Genomic DNA, 17,617 nt, shown 5'->3' with positions numbered 1-17,617 from the left:
TCACACCTCTGGGACCCGGGTTCGAGTCTCCGCCCGGGTCACATGTGTGTGGAGTTTGCATGTTCTCCCCATGTCGTCGTGGGGTTTCCTCCAGGTACTCCAGTTTCCCCCCACAATCCAAAAACATGCTGAGGCTAACTGGAGTTGCTAAATTGCCCGTAGGTGTGTATGTGTGAGTGACTAGTGTGGGGAATGGGATGCGATGGGCTGGCCCCCCATCCTGGGTTGTTCCCTGCCTTGTGCCCATTGCTTCCGGGATAGGCTCCGGACCCCCCGCGACCCAGTAGGATAAGCGGTTTGGAAAATGGATGGATGATGATGATAACTAGGGCTTTATTCAGCAGCATTTTGGATCACCTGCTTCAGAGCTTCCTGAAGGCTGAAAGTGGGTAGAGTCTTTGGGAACAGCTCCTTCTGGACAGTGCATAGCCACGTCTGGCACTGCTGCAGTGTGTCCTGATGACTTACGTGCTTCTGTAGCTCTCTGTCAAGACTCTGGTACACCTGTAGGAGCAGACAGTAGAGTGGAGCGTTTCCCAATCTGGTCCTCAGGGACCCATAGGCGGCCCTTGTTTTTGCTCAGACATGGACTGTCTATCAGTCCCCGAGGACCGGACTGGGAAACACTGGTAGAGAGAATTAGCAGAACTGCTCAAAGTAGCGTGTGAACCTTTTCAGATTCAGCCGGTTATTGGGAGAAGCGCTGCATAGCCCATCCTGACAGGGTGACACTCACACGTTGAGACGTGCTGCAGATGGCAGCATAACTGTCTCGGGTTCCCTGCTGGTGTGCCTGGACCTGCTGTTGGACCTTGGACTGAAGATGCTCCACGCAGCTGGCAACCAGGTCTTCGCCCCTGTCCTTCAGACTCTCTAAGCGCTCCTCAAAGCCTGTGATCTCCTCCATTATTGCCTGTAAAGATGTGGATTTGGAGAAGCCCATCTGAGAAACTTCAAAATGTAGTATATAGAATTAACTTTACTTATTGCCATGCATGGATTCCATTAAGCAGGGCTGCCCTATTCCAGTCCTGGAGGGTCTTTTTGCAACACAGTTTGCAAATTTACCTGCTCAGACACACCGCACCAGCTGATTGTCAGACTTAGGTGTGTTTGAGCAGGGAAATCTGCAAAGTGTGTCACAGACCGGCCCTCCAGGACCAGAACTGAGCAGTCCTGCTTTAAAGGGCATTTAATTAGTTGTTGTATTATGATGATTAGTATTTTAATCTTAATTCACTGATTACAACTCGAAGAATTCTGAAAAGATTGAAGGATAAAATTACAGAAATTGCATATCTTACACTAACAATCATGCAAGATATCAGAGTGAAGAAGCATTCTAAACAACGCAAAATAATGTATACTGCTGGCAGTGTAATGTAATTACAATAATGTAATGTAATTACAATGTAATTACAATAATAACAACAACAACTTTAATTCATATAGCACGCTTCACAGAGGAAATACAGAAAAAGTAATGATTACAAATAAAGAAAGAAGAGATAAACATACGCCTGGTGTTCGCATGGGGGGGGGGGTGAAGGGGGGCACCTTACTTACCCTATGTGTTAACACACGTATCTGATGCATGCATAACCTATTACTTTGTCTGCCTATAGAGTACCACCAAACCGCTTATGCAAAGGTGCAAAGTGCCAAAACAGAACATATGCAACACTGTTCTTGCCAATTAACTGAAATTCCGCCTCAGGTGACTGGGGGACGCTGTGCCCCCTCACAACCCTCCCCCAACTGCAAAATCCACCCCTTGAGAGAAATTATAACCACAAATAATATGACAAAGACAGCAGACTAACTCAAACCGCAGTAACAGGACGGACAAGATGACAGTGAATGATCAGAAAAGGACACGCGGCAGTGAGAGGAGAGGTGGGACTTGAGCTGAGTATTACTCTGATCACTCTGAACACTGATCAAAGGTGCATAAGAGTAATCGGCCTTTTCCTTCGGAGGTCACCTTGTGTCTGGCCAGCTGCTGAGTTGCTTCCTCTAAGCTACCGCAATGCATGGAGTCAGAGTTCACCAGCCTGCTGGACATCTGCAGCAGCCACTTCTCCACCTCCTGCAGCTGGCTGTTATAGGCTTCATGTTCCTTCACGCGTCCAGCCAGACTCTCCACCTGGGCCTGAAATACACCACTGTCTTGATGCAGTCTCCACCTCCTACCTTCATTTGCCCCAAAAACACTTGGCCTCCATACCAAGCTCTTACCTGGGCTGAATTGCATAGGTTGTGGTAGTCTATCTGCAGCTTCTCCATCTTCTCACTAATGGCCGGGTCTTGGACACTATCGAGAAGAGCTTCACCCTTTTCAATTACACACCTGACTGCTGATTCATGAGACTCCACGGTCTGCTGGATGGTCTGTTGGAGGACAATGTGAGAAAATCCTATAATCCGTCCCTATTTCTGGTAGCTCATCATCAAGCCCAAACTCACATTTGTGAATTGAGGGAACCTCTTAGGCCATCACATTAATGCACAGATAAACATCCTAAACTGCCTGATCATGTGACTAATCTATTCAGCCTTTCCACTGAGATAACACTAATTACAGATATTTGCGCTGTTCTTATTGCTCAGTGTTTCCAAGCCCCGTCCACATTTTTGCTCCCTCCCAGCTCCCAGAAAAGATGCTATTAGCCATGATCGAGGACTTCTCATACTCTGTAGAGTGTTATTTGGGAATCATGAGCCTTTATCAGAATTGGACACAGTTCCCTTTGAAAGATGGAACGTTGCATAAACCCACTAAGGACCGAGGAACTAGCACACAGTGTTACAGTTATTTTTGACATTGTTAGCGCAGGATTCAGCAGAAAAACACAGCAGCATTACTATCAGCAAAGCAGCACCTTATATTTGGCAAGTTGAGCCTTCTTCTCATAGAGCTCGATCTTGGGCTCCACTGGCGAGTGCAGCAGCGCCTTCGTCTCTTCCAGCCACTGGGCCTGGCCCTTGTACTTATCCAGGAACTCCTTAGACAGCTGAAGGCTCTTCTCCAGCGCCCCGTGTTCCGCCCGCAGCATCCCTGTCAGGCTCTCCAGCCTGGACAACTGGGCGTCCACGTGCGACCGCAGCCGTTCTGCCTCCTCCTCCTCCAGGAACTCCATGGCCCTCCCTGTCTTCTCACGTGTGGCCTTCAGGTAGGTGTGTCCCAGCTCCATGTCACTCTGAAGGGCCTGTTTTATACATGATATTCAAAGTCAACTTTGTTGTTCTTTATTGTTGTACTTTATTGTTGTTCTTTATTGTTGTACTTTATTGTTGTACTTTATTGTTGTACTTTATTGTTGTTCTTTATTGTTGTACTTTATTGTTGTACTTTACTGTCGTCATTGTTCTTGTGCACAACAAAATGAGACAGCAGACCCTCTTAGAGCAAGAATCAAACATACTAATAGTTCTGCATTACACTACATAATATTACAATCAAACAAAGACATTCTTCCTGAATTCCCTTGTGAGCCATGGGAAGCCAGTTTCATCATAATATGGACAAGAAATAAGTCTAAACAACTTTAACAACAACAACGATAAGTGTCCAACCGATATACCTCCAGTTTTTTCATCTTTCTCTCCATGGCAACACGGTCCACCACTGCAATGCTGACAGTCACGCTTGCGAAGTTCTCCTGTGCCGTACTGAGCCAGTCAGAGAAGGTCCTCAGGACGTTACTGGCCTCCTCAATACTGCACACCTCCTCCTGCAGCTGCTTGATGGTGTCCTGCACCGCACAGGGACACCTTTCAGTCCCGACAGATACAGATCGGCCACATGAGAAATCAGAAACAGACCGTGGCTGATTCATCTGCCAGTGTGGGACGTCATAATAAGAGCGAGAAGAAAGTATACATCTTGAACGGGCTTTAGACGTTTACTTACAGCCAGGTGGAGCACCAGGGCGTGGTAGCGAGAGGTGAGCTGAGCGGCTCGGGTGCTGACGCGACTACTGACATGCGTCTCCTCCAGAACTTGTTGGGCCAGGATGCTAAGTCCCTCCACCTCCTCCTGATATACCAGAGCCTCCTCCTGCCAGCCCTACATAACACAACACACAGCATGTACACATTGTGTAGAAATGTATTGTAGACTTACATCAACAGCATATGAATATTAACCTTCATCAGAGCTAAGATGATTCAAAGTTCAGGTCAAGCAGCAGGTAATACAGAAAGCATACTAAGGAAATGACATCATGCTTCATGCGATCCTCTTTTGCTCTGACCTTGAGAATCTGCATTTGGGCCTCCTTGGTCTCCCTGTCAGACCGCCGGCCGCCGCGCAGTTGACCTTTGCCCTCCATGGCTTTCAGCCACTTGTCCAAGTGCTGGAACTTCTGTTCTATCTGCCTGAGCTTGGCGAGGGCGCTGTTGAGCTCAGCCCTGGACTCCGTGAGCCGGCCCTGGTACGCCTTCCACTCCTGCTGTTGGGTCTCCAGAACGCGGTCTTCGGTCTGGGGAGCCCCCCAGGGGATTACCTGCTCTCGGCTCTCCGAAACTCTGTTCAGCAAGGCCTGACCTTCTGTGCACTGCACCTGTAGCTCCTTGTAAATATGAACCAAAACAGCTGACTTCAGACTTCAATGTTCACTAGATACAGAATCACGAAGCGTAACACAAATGGTGTTCTCTATTACTCATGTTTATTAACCAAGGAACAAAATTCAAGTTCTGACCTGCAGCTTCTGCAAAGTGCTCTCCAGGCTCTCCACGTCCCCCTCAAGCTGGGAACAGCTACCTAGAGTCTCCTGCTGCTGTTCCAGCCACTCTACAAAGACCTGCAGGCTCCGCTGGTATTCCTGGTGGGCCAGAACCAGTTCCTCTGCCTTTGTCACTGCAGTCTTGGATCAAAGAAAGGAAAAATCGAATGCAGAAACATACATTAGGGTATCATTAGAGCACAAACTCCAAACCAAACCTAAAAATGGAAACGTAATCCAAACACAAACAGAAGTAAAACCAGCACGTTGATGTACCGACTGTTTTATTTGTGCTCCTTCTCTGTAAAGCAGCATCACTAATACCTTGGATTTCTCCATGACTGCAGCGTAATGATCCTGCAGCTCCTGCACCTCCAGCCTGGTGACGAGGTGCTCCGCCATGCCGGAGCCCTTTTTACCGATGGTCTCCAGGAGGCTCCCGTGACTCATCACTTCCTCGTAAACTAGCTGCAGTGGCCACAGAGACACCATTGATTCTTCCTGTACTCACTTCTAGTAAAATGCTCTCACGTGTCAGAATGGAAATACTTAATACTAACGGAGAACGCACATCCAGAGGTGTATAAGGTATCTAAATTACTAGAGAAAAATATGAAAAATATGGTTATGATTGCAAAGAAATCCAGCATTGGGTAAGCAGTTATGGATGGATGGATGGATAGATGGATGAATGGATGGATGGATGGATGGATGAATGGATGGATGAATGGATGGATGGATAGATGGATGGATGGATATATCGTTTAATCAATGTAACATGAAGTACACCTTGGCTTTCCCCAGGTTGGCAGTTTTGTCCCGCATCTCGCAGTGTTGCTTGTCTGAGGTCCGCAGGCTCTCCTCCACTCGCTCCATCCAGACCACAAACTGACGCACATCCTCCTGGTAGCTGGTCCACTGGGAGAGGGCGCCCTCTAGCTGACTGTATTGGCACATCACGACCAGCGCGTGACTGCTCTGAGACCACACTGTGCACTAGATTTAGTTACAATTTTCTACAGTCTTAATACCTACAACTTATTATGGTCTGCCAAAGGAACACCAAGAAGAGTTGGAGTATTCTATATTTAATATTAATTTTCACATAGAAAGCTTTGAAACATAGCAATTCCAAGGGTTTAAGTTATGTTAATTTAGTTTAAGTTAATTAGCAGCAATATCACAAACTGAACTTTACTATAATGAACAGCCATTCATTAAGTTATGTTTAATTGCTAAACAATTAAATTGCTGGCTAATTGCTGAAACTCAGAGGTGGAGGGAGAGTTGAGGGTTTACTATTGAGTGTTAACCAGGCCGGTCCTCCATTGCACACCAACCTCTTGCACTGGATGGAGGCCGAGAGCAGGGAGTCCCAGGAGTCCTTGAGGTCCTGGATTTGCTTGCAGAGCATGGGGATTCCCGCGGGGGAGGTGTTCTTCTGCACTGACTCTCCCCGGCCTATCAGCATCTTCAGCTGAATCTCCTTCTCCTGCCAAGCCATGAGCAAGGCCTGAAACAGGAACGCAGAGCGTCAGGCATGACGTGGCGCATTAGCATAGCCAATGAGTTGCAATGATATCGCTAATAAATCACTTAATTAAGCAATTGATTAACAAGTAAAAATCTAACAACCTTTATATAGTTGGGTATTCAGTTTGGGTTAAATACTGTTCACACTTGACCAGCAAACTCTTGTTGTCATTTTAGGTATGATACCTTCTGTCTTATATTGTGTTGCATTAAATTCTATTGTCAGATGTGTACGGGGTATGTTTATCTGCACAGTGCTGATCGAGGTGCTGTTCCTACCTCCAGCTTGGCCCTCCTACTATCCAGCACACTCTTGTCCGCAGTCGGGGTGCAGTAGCTGCGGAGCAGGTGGTCGGTGTCTGCCACCCAGTTCTGCAGCTCCTTAAGGCCCTGGGAGAACAGCTGGTGCTCCAACACGAACCTGTCCATGCGGGAAACCTTCTCCTGTCAGGCAAGAGTGACGCACCCATCCTGTTAGGTCCATGTCACCTCGACTGCTAAGAATCCGTCACGCAATTTTCAGTTATAAAAATATAACATAATAAACAATTGAATTTCATGAACTCACATGGAAACATATTAAAAAATGCCTTATTACTAACAAAGAATCACAAATAAAGATTATGTAACAGCTCTGGTAAATACTGTTTTCTTATTCGCCCAGAGACGTCACATGGGTGCCGATTATTTCGATGTAACTGCACTGGTACTTCTGGCAATTTAATAAGAGCTTTATATTAATGTGTTTTAATGTTTTATTAAACATGTTCATACAAAAACCTCTGTGACATTTTACTCTGAAATCAGCAGTCATTCTTATTAGCATAATTTTTCTCTCAAAATACAAGTGTCCGTTGAGTCTGTTGATGGTTTCCATGGGATGGTAACATACTTTCCGCTTCCAGTAAGCAGTAGCCTGATCAGACATTCTGGCCTTATAGGGACTATATCTTTAAGAGCATTTTGGAACATTATTAAATGCTAGTGGAAAAAAACTCTTATGAAAAATAAACTGTGACTGTAATCAACTTCAGCTAGATCACATTTGTTACAAGTTGTTATTGGTTATTTTCATATAACTGCACACCTGAACATGGTTTAACCCATACTTAACTAATTCCTGTCTCCTAGAAAAAGTGGATTCCGGAGAAAGTTAGCAGCTCTTACTAGAAGCAACTCAAACTGGTGATGGTTACCTTGGTCAAGTTGCTTAATGTGAGATACTGGGCGGATAGCTGGGACACTCGGTGCATGAAACCTTTCCCTGCCGCGTGCCCCTCCCACAGCAGGTGAGCCTTCTCTTTCAGATTGTTCAGCTGCAACTCCCGAGAAGCCAATTCTTCAATGATAGCCTGCAAAAAAAAAAAATACAAGATATTAGTCACTAATCCCATAAAGAATCAATGCAAACTTACAGCAACGATATCCAGGTCTGGGAATGCCGATAAAAAGGATAACCGAGTCAGCTAATCATTTATAATATAAAACTTTTGCTTTTCCTCGAGGCCCAGACTAGATGATCAGAGCTTGACGCTGGGATCCTACAGCCATCAGTTAACCCAAAATCTGTCTTGTTTTCCATTCCGTTCCCCTTTTTGCTGACGTCAGAATGAGCATCTCTTCAGTTTGCCCCTCTCACCCTGGTTTATTAAACCCAAAGCCCAAAGATAACCCCCATTCCATCTTCCCATCCCTGTGCCACATGAATTTGTTAGTCATAAGAACATAAGAAATTTACGAATGAGAGGAGGCTATTCAGCCCATCAAGCTGAACTACTTTAATAGCTCAGAGCTGTTAAAATCTTATCTAACCCCGATTTAAAGGAACCCAGGGTTTTAGCTTGCGCTACATTAGTAGAAAGACTATTCCATACTCCAAATACACGCTGTGTAAAGAAGTGTTTCAAATGGTCTCCTGCTAATTTACACCTAGTCAACTTACAGTATACAGATAAAACGGTTATTCAAGGCAGCACTTACATTTATTCACTTGGCAAAAGCTTTTGTCTAAAGTGATATACACATGAAGTAGGTAATCCATAACAAACACACAACTGTCAAGGAAGCAACTCTGCTACAAGTGCTATTAAGCCAAGCATTCTGACAAGAAGAATTCGGTTAAGTGTCCACAGGTACTACAGCGTTATACCTGAAGCCGCTGCAACTCCTGCTTTTTAGAGGGCAGGTCCTGCAGGCACGTGCTGCCGCCTTGCACTGCTCCCTCCGTCACGTTCAGCCACTCCTGCAGGGGCTCCGCACTGGCCTCAAAGTCCTTCATCTGAGCCTGGAGGTCCTGAAACACAGACACGGCGATATCCTGTACGCACGGCTGGCTCAGCATATGGCATGACGATACGAAGGGGAGATGGTGGAGGTTTATTAACCACGGCAGAAACACACTGAATAGGGGTCCCCAGGAACACTGGCTCCAGCTGAAAGCTAATTGGCCCCTGGAGGGCTTCTTCCCCTGTCACTCACTGATTAAAAACACATCATTGGCTAATGATAAGGTTGGTCCCTCTGTATGAACTGTAGTCCCGGCACTCTTATGCTCCTCACCTTATAAAAATCCCAAAATTATCCCTACACATGTTCATCTGTACCTGCAGGGTTGTTTCCCTTTGATGCAAGTTGGACATCAGCGCCTTCCAGTCCTTTCTGGCGCTGGTCACTTTGGCTCGGACTGTTTCCACTCTATCTCTGGCTATGATGCTGCTGAGCTGCTCCCCACTGAAGGCCACCGCACTGAGCTTCGCTTGGCCCTGTTCCCTCTCGCTCAGGAACTCCTGAAAGAGAACGGTAAGCCAACAGAAGCCGAGGAACCAAGTGACACTAACTGAATGGGAATAATCTGAATGTGAATCTATTTGACTGTGGTAAATAATATAAAAACCCAATATTAACACGCCATCCATGCTGCATGTTGAAGTTCTACTTATGCTGTAGTTGAAAGAGTGTAAAAAACTCACATTATCATCCTTATACGGAAAAGTACTATGGACATGCTGATCTGGGCCATTTTGGGAGTCTGCTAACATCACAGTACCTGGATCTTCTGCAGGGCAGTAGAGACCTCGAGGATGTTCTGGGGCACGTCGAAGCACTTGGCAGTGTTGATCTTGGCATTGACCAGCCACTGCTGGAAGTCTTTCAAAGTGGACCGGAACCTCTGCTCCAGAAGCTTCTCCTTATTCTGGCACTCTTGGGAAGCCTGGAGGCTCAGACTGGGAAAAAGGAAAGCCACAGAATTACTTTACGGTATTGCATTACATGCAAGTTCAGACCAGTATCCATTAAATCAATGTTTCTCAACCCGGTCCCTGGGGACCTCCACACAGTCCACATTTTTGCTCCCTCCCAGTAGTAAAAATGTGGACTGACAGGCGGGCAGTTGGGAGGGAGCGAAAATGTGGACTGTCTGAGGGTCCCAGAGGACCAGGCTGAGAAACACTACATTAAATCACTGACTTTACTTGCTTTCCTCGCCAAAAACGGAGCCTTGACCCGACAAAGGGAAGCCGTGGTTTTTGGTTACCTGTTGTACTCTTTAATTAGAGCAGACACTCTCTCTAGCTGAGTGCCCAGGTCTCTGGAGAAGCGACAGAGATCATTTAACCGTAACTTCAAGCTGTCCAGCATGGGCTCCATCTCCTGCAAACCCTCCAGGGTGTCCTAATGGAAAACGAAAAACCCTAAAAGATTATAAACTCACCAGAGTTCACAAAAAGGGCCGAGATACATTTGTAAAAATACATTCCTCCATGTGTCAAGTCCAGTTACATAAAATTAAACTATATTAGCAAAATAATATTAAATTAAACATATATTAGGCAATAAAAAAAAACACTTGTATATTATTGAATAAAATTGGGTACAGATGCTCCACACTTTATGATGGTGTTAGTCAATTATTTTGACTTTATGAAGGTGTGATAGCAATGCCCATATTCAATATTTATTATGATCACGAGCATAAATATTCCTTACAGCATTTAACAACATATCATACAATTGTACTTTATTTACTTACTTTGTAGCTACTGGTATTTAGTTACAATAATAATTTACTTATTTGGTGACAGTAGTTATTTATTTACCTATTTATTTATTATGTCATATTCATGTTTGGAATATAATCCCATTGTAAGTTTATTATTAACTTACATTTGTTGCGTGGGTTAATAGTACAAATAATATTAATCTGTCCATCCTATATACATGCATTATACATGTTATATGACCTACAACATGTTCAATTATCCACTCATTAACCATTATTGTATAAAGGAGTAAGAAGATCATTTATAATAATCGTCCCGGGAACCTAAAAACAGAGCGTAGATCTACCTTAGCGATCTGCCAGCCTTGCACTACCTCCTCCTCCCTTTCAGCCTGACTCAGCTTCTGCCTCCAGGCCTGGGTCTGGCTGCTCATCTCGCACAGATCCTGCTCCAGCTGCGCAGCCAGCCGGCTGAACTCCTGCTCGGACCTGGAAGCCTGCGCGAGGGCGCCCTCTAGGCAGGCGCGGGCCCGCAGAGCGTCACCGTCCCACTGCTCCCAGGTGGCCAGCAGGGCGCGCTCTTCCCGGGCCATCAGCTCACGGCCCGCTGGTGCCGTGTGCTCCCGCGCAGTCGCCCCACGCTGCTCGGCGCGGGTCAGACGCTCCCTGCCCCGGGGCCGCGAGTCAATTAGCTCCTGCCAGGCAAATTTTGTATGGTTACCGGACATGCTGTTAAAAGATGGATCCAGTCATTAAATAGAAGCAGAGATGGAAAAACAGATGCAATTTATATATCTGTACATTTATTTATTTACTACACGTTTCGATGACTACTTCTGTTTTTATTTCATTACATTTATTCTTTTTGTATTTCTGTATTGATTGTATGTTTAATACTATACTGTAGTAATAGGCAAATGAAGTTTCGCGAACCATGAACCACTAGATGGTGCTCTTGGTTTGCTTTGGGACATGCTTTGAGCCCTTTTATGAACAGAGAGCACCATCTAGTGGGGTCAGAAGATACAGCAAATGGTTCATGAAGCTTCATTTTGGTCTTCACTATTATACCTCATGTCACCACCTGCATCAAAACAAATTCATCATATTTTTTGTTCTTTCGAATATAAGGATTCTGATTCACTTGTTATGAATACAGACAGATGAATACAGTTCAGCAGGAAAATGCCAATTCAATTTAAAACTGTCAGCATTACTTTTAATTAGCCATCCTTAAATATCAATCCAGTTACGCACATACAGAGCTGGGAAGAAATTAAAACCAGAAACTCCAGAAATGTGAGGCGTAGTATAAACTGAGCTGTCATTTTTTAATTACCTTATGACATTATCCTGAATACAAAACAAAACGATTAAAATTGTCCATTGTCAGCTATCATATTTTCTACACCAAAGAGGCTGAAGAAATTCCATACTGTGCCCAGATTCCAGAATCCGGATCAGCTGACCTGCACTTTTCCAAGTTTCTTTTGCAGTGTCTCCGAGTCCCCTGAGGTGTCGGACCAGCGCTGGAGCTCCTCCTTGGCAGAGGTCAGCCAATCATTGAACTCCCGCACCGCCTCCAGGTAACGCCCATGCTCCTCCACGAGGTCCTCCATTGCCTTCACCCGTCCCTTCACGATGGGGGGTGAGGGGGGGGGACACGTTTAGGGATTCACAGGGATCAATAGCAAGGGAGGGAGACACTGAGCATAGTTACCTTAACAGTGCCAGTGATGTCAGCAAACTGCATGCTGAGCGCCGATCTCGACTGCTCCCCGAAAACCTGGTCCCCGGTCTTCTTGTGCAGCTCGATGGCCTTCTCCTTCAGGCGCGCCAGCGCCGACGCCTGGCTCTCCACCTCGGCCAGTGTAGTGCGGCACCGCTCCAGCTGTGAGGCCTTCTCCTTGGGCCCCGGCTGCAGGGGCAGGAGGGAGCCTACGTCCTGCTCCACCGACTCCATCCACTGCAGCAGCTGGCTCTGGACCTCCTGGAAGCCGCTCCACTGGGCCACAGTCCACTCCAGGCGGCTGTGGGTGGAGCCAAGTGATGACCGAAAGATCAACATCTGTTCGGGAGTCCCATGCATTATGGGTAAAATTGTACACCTCTGAATAAAACCGTGGCAATGAACACCAAACCTGTGGCAGCTCATAGCAGTCATGAGGGTGGTAGCCCAGGCATCCTTCAGGCCCTGCAGCTGGGAATGGATGTTCTTCCTCCCTTCTTCTCCGCTGCTCTTCATGGCCTGCTCTCCCTTGCCAATGGCCATGTTCAACTTCACCTCGCCCTCGCCTTTCATCAGTAGGATATCCTGCACAAGCCCGGAAGATAACTTAGTTTGGTCAAGACAGCTAGGAACATATGATTGATAAAACCTAAAATGGCAAAAAAAAGGATTGCATGCTGCACTTTAGGGTTTGCTGGTTGCAGGTACATTATATAGCCAAATGTATGCGGACATCCCTACTAATGAGAGGAACTGCCTAGTTAACTTACATCCATTACAGTAGACGATCACACAATCTCCTGCAACAAACATTAGCAGCAGAATGGGTAATATTAAAAGCCTTGTTTTCAGCCTGAGAAACTGGCCAGGCTGGTGCCCACATATTTTTTGGATGTATCAGCAGCTGAAATACCGGCTGACCTGCACAAGGCCCAGCCTCTTCTCCAGGGTCTCCTTGCATCCGGTGGTGGTGTTCAGCGAAACCAGGCGACCCTGTACACCTTTCAGCCAGGTCCAGGTACTCTGCAGCGTCTCCTCAAAGGCCTGGTGTTCCTGCAGGGTCAGCTGACAGCTGCGCAGTCGCTCCCCAGCGCGCCTCAGCAGAGCCTGGTAGGCTGCTTGCAGCTGTGCAGCCACACGCATCTCGCCGCCGTCACCCCTGCCCGACTCGCTCAGGGCATGGGACTCCTGTGACAGGAGCTCGAAGGAGTCCCTGCGTGGGTAACCGTACACTGCCCATAAGATTATTCTTCCATGACCAGATCATGACGTGTCAGTACAGGATCTGACTCAACCGTGGATTTGAGTTGCATGTACGTTGCAAACCAAGAGCACCATCTAGTGGGGTCAAAAAAATATAGCAAATGGTTCATGAAGCTTCATTTGCCCATCACTACTTCAGTTCATCTGCTATACTTACACCCTTACCAATGACACTGCCGACACTGACAAACCTCCTCACGGATACTGGACATATATTTTTCTTGGACATTTTATTTAGCTTGCTGTTAGATAGTTTTCAGTTTTAGTTATTTTTAGTTAGTTTTAAGTTGCTCTTGCATATGGCTTTCAATACTGGTGTGACTCACATCCACGGTTGATTCAGATCCCGTAGCGATAATCCAGGCCACTTCTGTAAACCAAGGGGGAGATTTTGAGGATACCTCTCCTTGAGCAGCCCTTTGTGGAACTGCTCCATGCGCTGCAGCTCCGCCGTCCTCTCAGTGACGCTCTGCGGCCTCACCCCCTGCACCTCTGCGCTCAGCTCCTGCTCCATCTGCTCCAGCCACCTCCGTAGCTTCTTCATGTGGGTCTCGAACCTGAACGACACACATCCACATGTTTACATTCAGTCGCCCTGGCGTACCCTTTAGCAAAATCTCTCAACCTCCCGAGATCCAGGAATTCGTAATGAATTGTTTTTGCTTATATTTCTCATACAACACAAGCCACTCTATTAAATCCTGTTATGCCTTAAAGATGGCAATCACGGCCTTAAGATGACTGCACACGTGTGATGGGGTGTGCTTTTTACCATCCCAACACTTAAGTTAAATGAAAAAATCAAAAAAGTATTTTCAGGGCATTAATTGCTCTTGGAACAGCATTCAATGAGTAGAACAGGCAAAAACTATAAGTTTCTCGGTGTAAAATAAGGGCCATATCACTGAAACAATTAAAAACGAAGCAACATCAATAATGTGCTAAAGTTCATGTGGGGTTAGGGGGGTGGGAGATGGAGGTGTCACAAAGACAATCCATCGGAGAGATTTAATAAGCCCATTCCATTTTTCTGGAGGGGGGTCTGGGCCCCTTTGCCGGCTGGGACCCCTGGCTATAGCTTAAGACAGCTTATGCCAATCTGCCCCTTTTACAGCCTTAAGTCAATGCAGACTCTGATGACCTTCAAGATGGACAGAAAAGAAAGAGTGACACTAAGAACTACAACGCTGCCTCTCACCCGCTCAGCTGAGCGGCAGCCTCCTCCAGCAGCTGCTGGTTCTGCCGGCACCGCTCCATGAAGCCGTCCCAGTCCCGTTGGCTGGAGGAGAGGTGCTGCTGCACCTGCCCCACACTAGGCTTGGGGAGGTGCAGCAGGAGCTTCTCGCCTTCCTCGCACACCCTCGTCATACGGGCCTTGCCCTCTTCCTCATGCTCAAGCGCCACCTACATGATATGGACAGAAGCAACAGCACCACTTAAGTAGACACTTTTTCCATTTTTCTGGAACTCTCTATGAAACCAACATCAATACAACCGCATTAAACTGTGTGTTATTCCAAATAGTCCTCTCAAATTATTCTCAGATCACACACAAATATTTTTGATTTGATTCAAACCCTTTATTGCTGTTGCAATATACCATGTCACTAGTCACAAGTACCAGCGAAAAGCAGGCCATCGCCCGACCTTACATATACAACATCACAGTAGGGGGTAGACCGGCCGGGAGACAGGGGAGGAGAGAAGAAGAGAAACAGGATGACATGAGGAGAGAGGAGGAGAGACTAGACGAGACGAGAGGAGCGAAGCAGGGAAGATAAGGGGAGGGAGAGGGAAAGCAGCTCCTCTAGTGGCTTAGACCCACCTCCTCTACAATCTGATTGGTTATCACTCTAAACCAATTGTTTTTCGGTCTGTCATCAGGACATTTTTATCCAATTAAACCTCGCGAATGCTTTACATAAAACTGCTATATGCCCATGCATACAAAGGAAAACATAAAACGATTGTGTTGAAAAGCACCTTGAGCTTCTCGAACTTGTTCTCGATGGTGCTGGAGTCTCCAGACTGATCTGAGCATTCCTTCACACCATAGTCCAGGTCGGAGAGCCACTCGTGGAATTCCTGAACTAGGTCTGGACAGGGAAGTGAAACAGTCGTTCAGCACGTGGCTGTACCTTAATCGATCAGGAGATTCACTTCAGAAGGACAGTTGTGGGAGTTTTACTTACACAACAATGTTCTGAGGGCAGAAAGAAATATGACCAGTCACACTGTAGAAGAGGTGGGTCCAGGCAACTTGAGGAGGCGAGACCAACCAATCAGATGTCTTGGTCCTACCTCCTCTAGTGGCTTAGACCCACCTCCTCTACAATCTGATTGGTTATCACTCTAAACCAATTGTTTTTCGGTCTGTCATCAGGACATTTTTATCCAATTAAACCTCGCGAATGCTTTACATAAAACTGCTAGTTGTTTCTAATGTGATATATATTTTTGCAGACAAATATATAAAGTAATAATATTTTTTATGAAACCAAAAAATTTGCAATGTTTTTACTGAATTAAGGGAGCATCCATGACTATCTGTAAGCATTGTACCACCCCAAACTAGGGCTGCCACTATCCATCCATCCATCCATTTTCCAAACCGCTTATCCTATTGGGTTGCGGGGGGTCCGGAGCCTATCCCGGAAGCAACCCAGGATGGGGGGCCAGCCCATCGCAGGGCACACTCACACACCATTCACTCACACATGCACACCTATGGGCAATTTAGCAACTCCAATTAGCCTCAGCATGTTTTTGGACCGTGGGGGGAAACCGGAGTACCCGGAGGAAACCCCATGACGACATGGGGAGAACATGCAAACTCCGCACACATGTGACCCAGGCGGAGACTCGAACCCGGGTCCCAGAGGTGTGAGGCGACAGTGCTAACCACTGCACCACCATGCCGCCCCTGGGCTGCCACTAATGAATATTTTTCATAGTTTAATTTACAAAGTGTCATTAAAGGAAAACTGTTTCGTTAAAATATAAAAAAAAGAAACAATGCATCGATTTAAAGTATTGACGCCGACACATTTTCAGCGTCGACATCATCGACCTTGTCGACTAATTATGGCAGCCCTACCCCAAACTTAAACAGAACATATTTAGGACACTATAGGAGTGCTGAGCAGTGTCTGGCATCTCCTCACCACTGAAGTGTAGCTGCAGGCTGTTCTGCAGGGAGGCCAGAGCTTTGTTGGAGAGCTGCTGGACAGCTTTGTACTTTTTGATGAGCTCAGTGAGCGTGGCTCCCAGCTTGGCCAGCTCCTCAGAGGGGTACTTCCTGCAGAGGTTGTTGAGGTTCTCCCGCGTCGAGTCGATGCTGCCCTGCTGGTTCAGCAACTCCTTCTGCACCTCCTGCCGCAGACATACCACAGCAAATTTATATATAATGTTCCTAGCTAACCCAATGCTGATCATCCCAATAATATAAATACACCTCAACCAAATGTCTTGGTTGTCTGGTGATGTTGAACTCACAGTAGAATCCAACGATTTTTGTAACAACCTTGTACAATACCAGTCAAAAGTCTGGACACACCTGCGTTTAATGCATTTGTCTCTATTTTAGTTGTTATTCACCTCTTACTAAAAGGCCTTGAGGCAATAAAGTTGTACATGTCAAATATCGCAACGGCCAAGACAAGTGTTCAACAGCTCAGAATTTTCCTCAAATTTTAGAATTGTCAAAATAAATAACCCCCCCCCCTTTACTTTGATGACATCATTGTAGACTCTAGGCGTTCTTTCTATCAGCTTCCAGATGTAGCCACCTGGATGCTTCTCCAACTGTCCTGGAAGAGTTTCTACAAATTCTGGGTGGAAGTTGGCTGCCTTACTCTTACTCTTCAATCCAACTCATTCCAAACCAGCTCCATTGGGTTTAGGTTGGGGGATTGTGGGGGGGCAGGTCATCTGTCACATCACTCTCTGCTTATTCACAAGATAATTCTTACTACATAACCACAAGGTGCACTTAGGGTTGTTGTCTTTTTTCCAGAGGTGTGCCCAGACTTCTGCTGTACATCCTCCTTTATTTCACAGAATGACACTCCATTACCTACCTTCACTTTACAGATGTCCTCTGTGTTCGCCCCTTGTTGCGATGTCGACAGCGAGTGCTCTACATTCTTCAGCCACTCTGCCATCTGGGACACAAAGTCTTCCAGCTGCTGCTTCTGGAAGCGGAAGTCGCTCAGCGTAGTCTTCACCTGTTCAGATACCTCCTGGGCCTGGATAATCTTCTTCTTCAGGTCAGTGTCCATGACCTAACAGCAGCAACACAAAAAAAACATTGTTGCTTACATAAAGCAACCATCTCACTGTCATGCTTCAAAACACCCAAAT

At 46.2% G+C, this 17,617-nt stretch overlaps 1 protein-coding gene across 9 annotated transcripts in view; it reads right to left on the bottom strand.

Moving 5' to 3' along the window:
* syne1b (spectrin repeat containing, nuclear envelope 1b) overlaps positions 1 to 17,617 on the bottom strand; it is a 103,114-nt gene that overhangs the window by 46,357 nt on the left and 39,140 nt on the right. For all 9 annotated transcript variants that reach the window (XM_048974389.1, XM_048974385.1, XM_048974381.1 and 6 more), the window contains 28 exons: positions 17,335 to 17,538; positions 16,420 to 16,627; positions 15,239 to 15,351; positions 14,454 to 14,659; positions 13,657 to 13,812; positions 12,914 to 13,205; positions 12,405 to 12,577; positions 11,984 to 12,293; positions 11,733 to 11,897; positions 10,611 to 10,958; positions 9,799 to 9,935; positions 9,310 to 9,487; positions 8,867 to 9,049; positions 8,413 to 8,556; positions 7,460 to 7,615; positions 6,543 to 6,707; positions 6,071 to 6,243; positions 5,520 to 5,673; positions 5,055 to 5,198; positions 4,707 to 4,871; positions 4,257 to 4,574; positions 3,914 to 4,069; positions 3,585 to 3,755; positions 2,883 to 3,209; positions 2,239 to 2,391; positions 1,985 to 2,152; positions 737 to 913; positions 358 to 504 (listed from right to left, as the gene is read on the bottom strand). In XM_048974389.1, the coding sequence (XP_048830346.1) occupies positions 358 to 504; positions 737 to 913; positions 1,985 to 2,152; positions 2,239 to 2,391; positions 2,883 to 3,209; positions 3,585 to 3,755; positions 3,914 to 4,069; positions 4,257 to 4,574; positions 4,707 to 4,871; positions 5,055 to 5,198; positions 5,520 to 5,673; positions 6,071 to 6,243; positions 6,543 to 6,707; positions 7,460 to 7,615; positions 8,413 to 8,556; positions 8,867 to 9,049; positions 9,310 to 9,487; positions 9,799 to 9,935; positions 10,611 to 10,958; positions 11,733 to 11,897; positions 11,984 to 12,293; positions 12,405 to 12,577; positions 12,914 to 13,205; positions 13,657 to 13,812; positions 14,454 to 14,659; positions 15,239 to 15,351; positions 16,420 to 16,627; positions 17,335 to 17,538 (5,391 nt within the window). The remainder of the gene's footprint in view (positions 1 to 357; positions 505 to 736; positions 914 to 1,984; positions 2,153 to 2,238; positions 2,392 to 2,882; positions 3,210 to 3,584; positions 3,756 to 3,913; positions 4,070 to 4,256; positions 4,575 to 4,706; positions 4,872 to 5,054; positions 5,199 to 5,519; positions 5,674 to 6,070; positions 6,244 to 6,542; positions 6,708 to 7,459; positions 7,616 to 8,412; positions 8,557 to 8,866; positions 9,050 to 9,309; positions 9,488 to 9,798; positions 9,936 to 10,610; positions 10,959 to 11,732; positions 11,898 to 11,983; positions 12,294 to 12,404; positions 12,578 to 12,913; positions 13,206 to 13,656; positions 13,813 to 14,453; positions 14,660 to 15,238; positions 15,352 to 16,419; positions 16,628 to 17,334; positions 17,539 to 17,617) is intronic.

Source organism: Brienomyrus brachyistius, chromosome 14 (genome assembly GCF_023856365.1).
Source record: "Brienomyrus brachyistius isolate T26 chromosome 14, BBRACH_0.4, whole genome shotgun sequence".
NCBI lineage: Eukaryota > Metazoa > Chordata > Actinopteri > Osteoglossiformes > Mormyridae > Brienomyrus > Brienomyrus brachyistius.
The sequence above is the reverse complement of the archived record's forward strand: the minus strand, read 5'-3'. Positions and strand labels throughout refer to the sequence as shown.